General features: G+C 36.3%; 1 protein-coding gene across 1 annotated transcript in view; it reads right to left on the reverse strand.

The window, feature by feature from the left end:
* The window catches only part of Diaph3 (diaphanous related formin 3), a 479,227-nt gene that overhangs the window by 411,385 nt on the left and 56,236 nt on the right, over positions 1 to 11,606 (reverse strand). Inside the window, exon 4 of the mRNA XM_010636939.2 lies at positions 1,400 to 1,504. Coding sequence (XP_010635241.1) covers positions 1,400 to 1,504 — 105 coding nt within the window. The remainder of the gene's footprint in view (positions 1 to 1,399; positions 1,505 to 11,606) is intronic.

The raw sequence follows: 11,606 nt of genomic DNA on the forward strand, positions 1-11,606 counted from the left end.
GACTCAGAAATAGCAAATGTGTTCTTTCACCTATGGTTTTCCTATATTTTTAACTATGATATAATGATTTCAATAGCGAGAATAAACAAATCACAAAGAAAACAATTTCTACTACTACCACCACTTCTACATGAGAGGCCACCACCAGTTTAAAACATTATGTTCTAATAGTGGAATAAACAATTTAACTAAATGCTGATAATGAGCCTATGATGTATTCTCATTTCACGCATTAGAAAAGTAAAAATCAGAGAGGTAAAATAATTGCCCATGGTCAAACGGGATAAATAAGCAGATCCAAAGCATGCAAGCTCTAATGCCTAACTGCAAAGCTGTTGTGTGATATCTATGTATCACTATGAGACAAAAGCCTTTAGTATCAGTATCACAACAGCTAGATACAGTGCTCATCAATACAAAGAGCTGGGAAAAGCACAGCACTTTCTACAACTGAAGATCAGGCTGCCAAAACATGAGACATATCTAAAAATTAAACTTTACTTGAGAATGTCATCCAAAAGAAATACCTTAAAATCACTGCGTGATCTTGTATAAAGAGAGAGGTGAGTAAAAATAACTTATATCTTATAACCTGGGCTTAGGTTAAAGTATCCAAAGAAAACTAATATTGTTTGTTAAGCTATTTTTTTCCTAATCGAATTCTATCATAAATTCAGCCAAAATTATTTTCTAGCTTTTTCTTTGGCTTCCATTTTATATTTTGCATCCAACCCACTTATTTACAATTTGTATATGACTAGTCAAGCTCATTTGTTGTTCCATGAATAAATGCCATCGATTCTGTGCGCCGGTCATGGTTTCTTAGACATTTAGTCATTACTTCCGCCCACATATTTCACATTTCCCTGTAAAACTGGCAGCCATGTGGAGGTTTAATCCTCCTTTCAATACCCACATTTATAATTTGTTACAAGATAATTTTATCCATTAGGAAACTCACATTAAAAATATGCTGTTACTTATTCTGGTATAGACAGAGAAAAATCAGTCTTTCTCTCCTATAACACAAACATTATCCCAATTTATAAGTGACAATGGAAATCAATAACCATCTTTATTCACTAACAACAAAAGGTTTCAGAGTAGACCACAGTGTTTCTTAGCAATGTGACTGGCCAAAAAACAAAAACATTTTAAAACCTGTAAGATGTGAAGTATTAAACATCACTTGGCCCAAAAAAAATTTTTTTAAACTTCTAAGATGTGAAGTATTTTTAAATTAAACAAATTTATTATAATACTTGTACCTTTAATTATACATTCAAAAGCCTTCTGATTATAGTTGCACACAAGCTTAAGGACTTCATTAGACAAATTCATTGTTTTCCACACTACAACATGTTTCAGTAGTATTTTTCAACTTGACAGTTTTACTTACTGTCTTAGCAGCAGTATTAATGTACTGCATCACCATTTCTTTTTTGATACCGAAGTCCTTTTCCCGCAATGGTGCCTTTTTATCTTCATTTAAATTCATATCTTCCTGGAAAACACAATTAAAATGGCTGATTTTAGAATCTAAGTAGAGCAGCAATTCTACATACACTACAAATGGAAAAATCAATAATTTGTGAGTAAGGCAGCATTAATTGTTTTGGAATGATTTACGAGTAGTTCTACCCAGAGGAAAGAGAGGAAAAATAAAGAAAAGAAAGTAATGTAGATCATTTCAACAGGTAAAACACTTACCAAGAAAACCTTAAATTCACATCAGGCTATTAAAATTATATTCACATCACTATAGATAATTAGACAGTTGAAGATTTCTGCCTTTCATAAGGTCATTAGGATTCACAATTTCAATATATTTATTTATTTTACAACAGCTGCACCTGAAGCTATCTTGTACTGTTTTTGAAAGAGCTGCTGTGTACTATGAAAATTAAAAAAGTAAATAAACCACCACCTTCCATATTCTGATAGCTACAAGAACATATCCCCGTCAAATACTGCAGATTTCAGCAACTGAAAAAGCATTCTATGGTTTTACTTATTTTTCCCTTTCCCAAGTGAAAATATTAACTAGTTTATTTTACCTACTGATCTAACCACATAAAAGTTGCACTTATATAAAACACGCACTACCTAAAAATTTAACATTTCTCAATAGCACCAACCAAAATAAAGGTTTATGTATCTTCCTATATCTTCCTATAGGAGTAATTCTGACTAAAAGTACAAGTTTGGTTTTCCACATGAAAATGTATGAATTGCTATTAATTAAATTGCTGAAGAGGTTGTTCTGACACCAGAAAGGAAGCTTGAGGTTAAAACAAACCTGGCTAAAGAAAGGCAGCTCAATGGATTTCCTTCTGACCTTAACCCTGGAAAATATATGACACAAAATGTAAAGTACCTGAACCTACGTAAACTCCTCATTTACTCAGAATGGGTCTATAAAAATCAGGACATTGGATCGTCTATGGAATTCAGAAAGTCAAATTTCTCTGAAGTTTTATGAAAGTGTTACATTCATCACATACTGCTTCTGACTCAATTTTTTCAAACTCTTAAATATCAAAATTCTCTTCGTGTTGGTAGAAATATTTAAGAACTTAGAAATTGTTCCATGTGACACTACAAAAAAAGGCAGTAATTAGTAACGCCACTCTTGTTGTTCTAGTTAAAAATTTCCTTGAAATTGTGTGAATATTGGGTTGTTTTCTTTCTTTTTTTTTTTTTTTTTCCTCTGTACCCTAGTGATTCTCAGGAGGCCTTCCCACCACTTACAAAGACACAATTTTACAAAATTCTGGAGACCTTTTGGTTGCCACAGTGACTAAGGTGATGTATGGACAGCATTGTAAAAAGAGCGTGACATGAGCACAGCCATATTGGCCTGTGATTCCCCCGAGCAGTGTGGACGTGCCGTCGCCCATAGCAACGGGCTAGTTCAGCTGGTGGTCTGATCTGCTGCCTAGCAACTGTAACGGTTTAACGGTTTCCTTCTGGAATGTGTGGGCGGTACTCTCGCTCCCGTGCAGCTAGAGAGTATAAAAGGAAGAGGTTCTGTAATAAATAAAGCAAGGAACATGAGAAGAAAAGTGCCTCCCGTCTCTCTGTCCTCATCCTTTCAGGTTGAGGACCTGCTGGCAGGATCCTGACGTCGCGGCTTGCGACAGTGATGCTATCAGCATTTCCAGGACAAAGTATGCAAGACACTCTCCATTAATCCTACACAACACAAAAACTGTCGTGTAGCCTACAGTCACACATTTTCAGAGCTCCTAAGTCAATGGAATTAGATTTAAGCTACAGAACATGTACATTATAACACATTAAATACTTAGCTTTGCACGTTTTAAAGACATAACGTATTTTCCAAGACACCAACTGTCACGAGCCGCAACGTCAGAATCCTGCCAGCAGGTCCCAAACCCGAGGGAAGAACAACAGGAGAGCAAACAGTCTCACAGACTTAGTTCCAGGCTCATGCTCTCTTGGTAGCAAGGCCCCGTTTATTTTTCAGGGTGGGGTATATATAGGCTAAAACCGAAACCAAAAGTGTAAACAGGGTGTAGCTGACTGCAAAGGTCACAAGGTTCTACAAAACAAGTATTATGGGTTACATTTGCTAGGCAACAGGTCAGACCACCAGTTGAACTAGCCCGTTGCTATGCGCGATGGCACCTCCGTGCCAGCGAGGTGACTCAAAGTTCAATCATGGCTATGCCTATGTCAAGGCTCACCATAAAGGCTCACCATAACCAACTGCTCTGAAAGTTACAGTTAAACTTTTTTTTTCTTTCAAAAAAGCTTTACCAAAAATTTTGCTCTGTGTTTGAAATTTGAGAATCCCAGGGCAATACTGTTTCTGGTACTCAAATCCCTAAAACAACACACTTCTATCAATCTGTTGTACTCACAGTGGTATGAAGTGGAAATTCAAGAATGTTACTTTATTGTACCTGCCTGGGTATTTAGGGCCAATTGTTTATACTTAAATACAGACTATTACCTACTACAATAAGACATATTGATTTTTTTTAATTATGAATGTAGGTTGCTTACACTATCTATAAATAATTTCACTGGAAATGAGCCAGACATAGAAAGACAAATATTACATGTTCTTACTCATATGGAGAAGCTTAAAATGTTAATCTCCAAGGAATAATGGAGTAAAATACTAGTTATCGGGGGTTGTGAAACATAGGATATAAGGGGGAAAGAGAAAGCTGGTTAGTGAGTATCAGTTATAAAGGCACAGCTAGACAGGAAAATTAAATTCTTATGTTCTATAGCACAGTAGGGGGACTACAGTTAATGACTTATTTTATTTTTGAGTGTTTCCAACACAAAAAAATAATATTTGAGGTAAGAGATACGCAAATTACCCTGATTTGATCATTGTGCACTGTACACATGTGTCAAAATATCACCGTAACCCCATCAATATGTACAATTATGTGATAAGTAAAAACAAAAATAAAAAGAATGTCACTAGAAGAAACAGGAAATAATAGGAAAGTTAGGAGATAATTGTTATAAAAGTGGGGGGACCTGAGAGGATTGAGAGTCTCTGTTCTAAATTCTTCGCAATATTTTTATTCTCTGTCAAACATAATTCAGTTTCTTTAATGAGCTAATTAAAATACTTAATAGATACAGAATACTAAACAATGAAAGCCCATTTAGTTGTGGATGAAATTAAATTTCAAGAAGGGTAGTTGAAAGAAAGAGAAAAAACTAGGCCACTGCTTTCTTTTTAGGAAAGCTTTTCCAGATGACATTAGTTAATGCACATAGGAGGCTGTGATGATTATTTTAGGTGATGGTTAATGTTAGGTTAGTCTTCTGGATTAAGAGATTCACAGATAGCTTGTAAAGCAGCATTTATGGGTATGTCTGTGAGAGTGTTTCCAGAACAGATTAGCACCTGAATCAATGGACTGATTAAGAAGACACCCTCGGTGTAGACAGGCACTAACCCAAACAACTGAGAGTCCAAATAAACCAAAAAAGGAAAGAACAGATGATTTCATTCTCTCTCTTCTAGGATTGGGACACCCTTCTTCTCCTGAGACTCTCCAACCTTCAAACTCTAGAACTCATATCTGTATCTACCCCACTGCAATCCCTGCCTCAGTTTCTCAGGCCTTTGGCCTTGGAACGAGCACTCTACTGACTTCCCTCATCCAGCCCTTCCTGGTTGATGATTTGTCCTTGTCCTTCCTTTTTGTTTTTTTTTTTTTTTCTTTTTGTTTTTTGTTTTTTTGAGACAGGGTTTCACTATGTAGTTCACACTGCCCTGGAACTCGCTGTGTAGCCCAGGTTGGTCTCAAACTCACAGCGATCCTTCTGCCTCAACCTCCCGAGTGCTGGGATGACAGGCGTGCAGCACCACGACCGGCTTGTCCTTCATAATATAGTGAGCCAATTCCCTTAACAAATTCCTCTCATAGATCAAATAATCTATCTACATCCTTGTATATCTCTCTGGACAACCTTGACTAGTACAATGCTGTGTAGAATCATGGGGGAAAGAAAATAGTTTTACCAATGGTTTCCTCTGGCTTATACCATCTTTTTTATTTAAATATGGCACTTACTTTCCTGACAAAAGTGTGCTAACAGTCTCAAGGCAAAAAACAAAAAGGAAACAAAGAAGAAGTAATAATACCACCCTCCAAAAATGTATAGAATCAACTTCACAACACCATATATCCTTATGGAGCACCCACTAGGAATGAAACTGCATCTAACAGGCATAGCCCTTTGTATTTCCAGGAGGAAATGGTATTGCAGAGAGTAAGTAAGCTTTGCCCTTTACAAAGGAAAAAGAGAAGGGTATTATGGAGAGGAAAAATGTGTATTAAAGAATAAAAGATTTTTTAAATAGAGTTTTAATTTCTACCCTACCTGTAGAGAACATGGGTAAAAGAAGAAAACCTCATGAGACAATAGCATTTAACTGCTGGAAGACATGGTATCTTTGGAAAACACATTGGAGTTTTTTCCTTAAAAGCAAGTATCTATACTTTATATTACAATTTCAAAAGGATTAAGCATCTCCCACAGGTATTCTAAGAAACTGAGCTGGAGGTAGGAAGGGTGAAGAAGAAGTCAGTAGAAGAGTCTTATGAAGCAAGTCATTAATTTTTGTATTTCTTATTTATATTTGCTCAAAACTATCATGTTGTATGTACCTCCATTATCTTAGGTCAGGTACCCTAGAGGAGGCAATTGAGACAAAGTCAACGAAGATTTATCTATGGGGGGATACTCTCAGTAGAAGAGAAGTGAAGAGAAGAGATAAAGGCAGAGGAAGAGACACATCAAAAATGTGGCCTGAAGTAGGTTCTTTCCTCAACATGAAATGTACCTCAGGACCACCTGAAGAGACCAGCCTCTACACCCTCAGGTCAGCCAGCCCTTAGCACTAGGCCTCACTTCTCCTGACATCTAATCTTGGGAGAAGACAGCAGCTAGGAGCCATTAGAGGGCCCAAACTCATCACCTGCGGTGCATAGAGCATCCTGTGAAAGGAAGTGAGGAGAGGAACCAACCAGTGTCCACTGCAACACCTGAAAATAATTTACTTGATACTAATCAAAGAACTCAATAAATACAGGTGCCTATATAAACGATCTAAACAAGCAGTAAGTCATTATGTATGAACTGATTCTTGCATTCAGTTTTTGATCAGGACACCTATGACATTACATAAGTACAAAATACATCATAATGAAGCTATAGATTTATGTAACCCTGATGGCAGTTTGTTCCAATATATTATTTCATGAAATATCTGTTATAGATAAATTACCAAACAGGAAATACACAAAAAACATATAAGGCTTGATGAGTAATTTGAATAAAGCAAACATTTCAGTAAAAATAAGTATCTACTCTGTAAATGGAAAAAATCTTATTAATTTACTACTTAGATGAATACACTTAATTCAAAATATTTGGGCAATTGCCAAAACAAAATTTGATACATCTTAAGAGAACACTATTTTTTTTCAAGTTCTACTATTATAATAGCAGCAAACACAAATTACCTCATTCACAGCACCACCTTCATATGTGATTAGTAAGTTTGCCAAGAGAAATTGAGAGTTGCAACATCAAAAAATTATTTTTCCTTTAGTTGATTATTTTCCAATTAAAATCGATTAGTAAATTTAATCACTGTACTATTTTACCATGCTAGCTAGTCTGATTGGCACTAGAAAAAATTTATAACACTACAAAAAAACTTTCTGTAAATTCATTCACGGAAAAACCAAGAACAGAGTTAAAAAGATCAAATTGATGTGGTACCAGACGGTAAAAAAAGTGACTCCAAACAAGACCAAAAAAGGACACCAAAGGAATACAAATGGCATCAGGCATGGTGGCACACACTTATAGTCCCAGCACTTGGAAAGCTGAGGCAGGAGGATCAACATGAGTTCAAAGCCAGCCTGTACTACATAGTGAGTTCAAGGCCAGGCTAAACTACACACAGAAAACCTCTGTCCAAAATCCAAGAGCCAACCTGAATGAGCTCTAACTGAAGTCAGAACAATCTGAGAAAATAATGGTAGTATTAAATTATAACCCAAAGAATAAAATATATTGAGGAGATACTTTGAGACTGTGCAAATTTTGAGACTGTTTCTCGTTAACTACAAAGAGAAAAATAGTAACTTTACAATGAAGCAGATTCCACCTTAAAAGGTAGTTTAGGCTAAAACACAAAATGAGTCATAGTGCTGTTACTAGGCAGGGTATGTGCCATCCACAATAGTCTTCCAAAAATATGCCTCCATCTAATCATAAGGATGAAGAAATAAACAAGTCAGACAAATCCAAACAGAGGGCACTTTACAAAACAACCAGGATTCTTCAAAAGTGTCCAAAGTCATAAAAGATAAGGAACTGTCACTGACAGTGAGACATAAAGGAGACATAATGACCAAATGTAATGTGTGATGTGGTTTGGGCCCTAGAATACAAAAAAGACATGAGCAGAAGTAAAGTCCTATAGTTTAGGTGGTAATACTGCATCAACATTCACTTCTTAGTTTTAATAATCATCCTAAGATATTGATATTGAGGAGGCTAAGTAAAGATTTTGGAGAAATTTTCTATTTGTAACTGTTCCTTAAGTTTGAAATAATTTTAAAGCCAAAAAAACTGTTCTAAGACGAAGTTGAAATAATTTTGAATAACAGGACTTTAAGAATATGGGGGAAAATTAGTAAAATATCCTTCACTCATTAAAAAGTAAAAAGAATTTTTTTCAAATCCCCTAAATGAAACCTAAAATTTTATTTTAAAAGAATTAGAGTATGGCTATAGTAAATACACACCAACTGGCTAGATAGAGATAAGAGAAAAGAAGAAACCACTATCAGGACAAATCAAAGCTTCGAAGATTTCAAACACAACAAACAGAATTCTATTTAAAGCATAGAAACCAGTGACCTTAAGAGTTTACCAAACACAAAACTCTTGTGTTGCTTCCATCTCCTCCCATTTTCACTCTAATCCTACCCTATGAACTGTCCTCACCCATTCTCCCAGCAATCTTTTCACAAAGACTTCTAGTATCCCTATGATTGTAAGTGAAGGTTAAATGGTTGAGCCAGGCACGATGCTAAACATTCATATACATCATTTAATTCTCACTAATGACCATTTGAGGTGCCCCCTCTCTACACTGACATTCAGAAGAATTTTTTTAAATTGACCATGGTCCTAAAGCTTAGGTTTGAACTCTGATTTGTATAGTCTCCCCATCCCTACTTCCACACTGTTGTTATTTACTGGGAATTGAACTATGACCTTGCACTTGCCAGGCAGATGCAGTGCCACTGAGCTAAATCCCTGGCCCTTTCAGTCCCCGTTTTTAAGCAACTCCCATTTTCTGGGGGGTAAATACTGTCTGACTAAACACATGTGCCAACCCCCTTGCCATCTCCTCTCACACTCCTTGCCTACTCATTACTCACATCAGTTCCACGCGTCCTCAGCTTCTTTACCACCAACAAACTTAACTTCTACTTTTCTCAGCCCATTTCTTAATGAAAAGATAGAACAGACCTTTTCATTAACTAAAAACTGTTCTAGTCCATAGGTATCATTGTCATCATCTACACAACTGGGCTAGTTACTTTTCTCTCATTGCTGAGACAAAATACTCGACACCCAAAGTTAAAGGGGAAAGGGTTTATTTAGCTCATAGTTCGAAGAGATTTCAATGCATAATCAGCTAGCTCCAAAGTGGGGGTGGCAAAGGGGCAACAGTTCACACAGCAGAAGCAGCAAAAGCAACAAGAGACCTTAACAGCATCTCCCTGCCCCATTTATCCTGTTCAGACTACTTAGGGCGTGTAGCACTCACACTGTTAATCCTGCTTTCAGGCTTATCCTCACCATGAATCAATCCCACACTCTAGATTCAGCCACCTCCAAAATAGCCTATGACCACATGAGCCTTTGAGAGGACATCTAGACGCAAGCCATAACAATGATCTTTGCTTCTGACCTCAATCTTCTCCCTTTTCATTCCTCCCATCCCCAGGCTACCTTTTACTTGACTCCAATAAAACCTCCAGCTTTCTGAATCTTACATTTTCTCTCAATGCAAATCAACTCATAGATAGAGATATTTATTTAAAATCCCTTCTACTGTCCAAGAGCTATAAAAGTACCACTTTTAGCTATCTCAATAAGGAAATATAACTGCCTCTCTGAAAACAAAGCTATCAGATTCCTCTTTTCTACACCAGCTGCCTCTTTCAGAGTGAAAGGTCCATTGTTAATTTTTTAAATATTTGTTGCATAAGACATAATAAAAGTTCCTAAATAGAATTTGCTAATTCTATTTGAGGACAAACGAGGTATGGGTCATTTTCTGGAAAATCAAACTAGAGCGAAAAACAATACTCACAGCTCTGTCCTAAAGCACTGAGCATCTGATGTTCCTGGAAATTTTAACAGTCTTCTACACCAGTGACAGGACCCAGCTCCAGCTCCGGAAGCAGAGTCTTCAGGAACGGTGTTGACACTAGTAAGGCCAAGCTCAACTACATCTCTGTCACAGAGCATTAGCAGAACAACACAAAACTCAATGACAGTGACACAGCCAGTCTGTGACTGAGGAATGGAACCTGGTATAGGGGTGGATGGACCTAAGATGCCTCCCAAACATCACCTACCAGGCTGGGTGATTTTGTGTGGTGCTGCGCCCACCCAAAGGACTAGAAAGACAACTTCTTCTGACTTGTACAAGGGCACAAATGGGTCTGCGGCAGCCAGACCTGGAAACAGGTCAAGCCAGAAGCTTTGAAACTTTCTGTGAGTTGGATAGGCCACAAGTCCCCATAAATAAAAGGATTACCAGTTTGCTACTGCAAATTTTAGGCCCCTAATTCCACCCTAGATTTTAAAAATATTGATACAAAATAAGTATTTCCCATATTTCTTTGGCAAAACTGAGAAAGGAAAAAAAGGTGTAATCTTAATGCATGAATACATACATGCAAGTACTTAGAACACTAAGGAGCAATCAAGCAGAGAATGGCAACCAGAGAGTGAACTGTTTTTCAACTGAATTACAAACATTAGGTTCAATATTTTCATTCATGGATGTGGACTTTACAAGACAGCATGCTCATTAAATTTACATATATCAAGTTGAATGGGATAGTTAATGTCATGGAGAGTCAGGTTACATTTAAAATAATTGACAATTTGGAGAATTAGGTGAATATATACAAGCAGCAAGTTGTTGAAGATGGTCAGGTATAGGAGCAATTCAGCCAGAAAGAAGAAACACTGCCTCTAAGAGATAAACTTATACTGGATAAACAGTATTATAATGGATCAAAATATTCATATGAATCAATAAGCATAATATTGGAAGATAAAAATTGAAAGCACGGCAATAGCAAAACCAAACAATTTTTAAATCAACAACAATTATCTGATTTCAACAGTGTATTATGTTTTCTTTCACAGATTAAAGGCAGCATAATTATTCTTGGTAACACTATGTTACTAACGCCCAAATGTGCTGAGCTTCTTAAGAAGAGGTCTGCAACAATTACCTCTCTCTCCTGGGACTTTGGAGCTTAATATTCTCTAAGAACAAGTTTATCCATAGCTCTTATATAAGTGTGATTCTATTCTTAACCACATTTTTAGTTCCTCTTCCACAGTACACAATCTCAAAAGGTCCTGCTGATGTTTATCCTGACATTAAGGTAGATTTTTACTTATTTTAGATTTTACTTTATTTTATGAATGGTTTAGTGCCAAACCAAAATAAACAAACAAAAAAAATGCAAGAAAGGCAGACTGACTCTCATTTAGTTCTAAAATTGAGTAATTTTTAAAGATTCAATTCAGACAAAATTAGAAAACTGAAAGACAAATGCTTCTGAGAATCTGGAACTTGGGATCAACTTTATCGCTATTTCCTATGTTCAAGATGTCAATAAATAACATTAACATTTTAAACAGTTTTTTCTTTTAGCCATGACTTTTCCCCCATACAGAGGATTAAACCTACACCTTCACACTGAGCTACATACAGCCCCAGCTCCTTTTTTTTTTTTTTTTTTTTTTTTTTTTTTTTTTTTTTTTTG

This window comes from Fukomys damarensis, unplaced genomic scaffold, assembly GCF_012274545.1.
Source record: "Fukomys damarensis isolate Sample0158 unplaced genomic scaffold, DMR_v1.0_HiC HiC_scaffold_38, whole genome shotgun sequence".
In the NCBI taxonomy this organism is placed as follows: domain Eukaryota; kingdom Metazoa; phylum Chordata; class Mammalia; order Rodentia; family Bathyergidae; genus Fukomys; species Fukomys damarensis.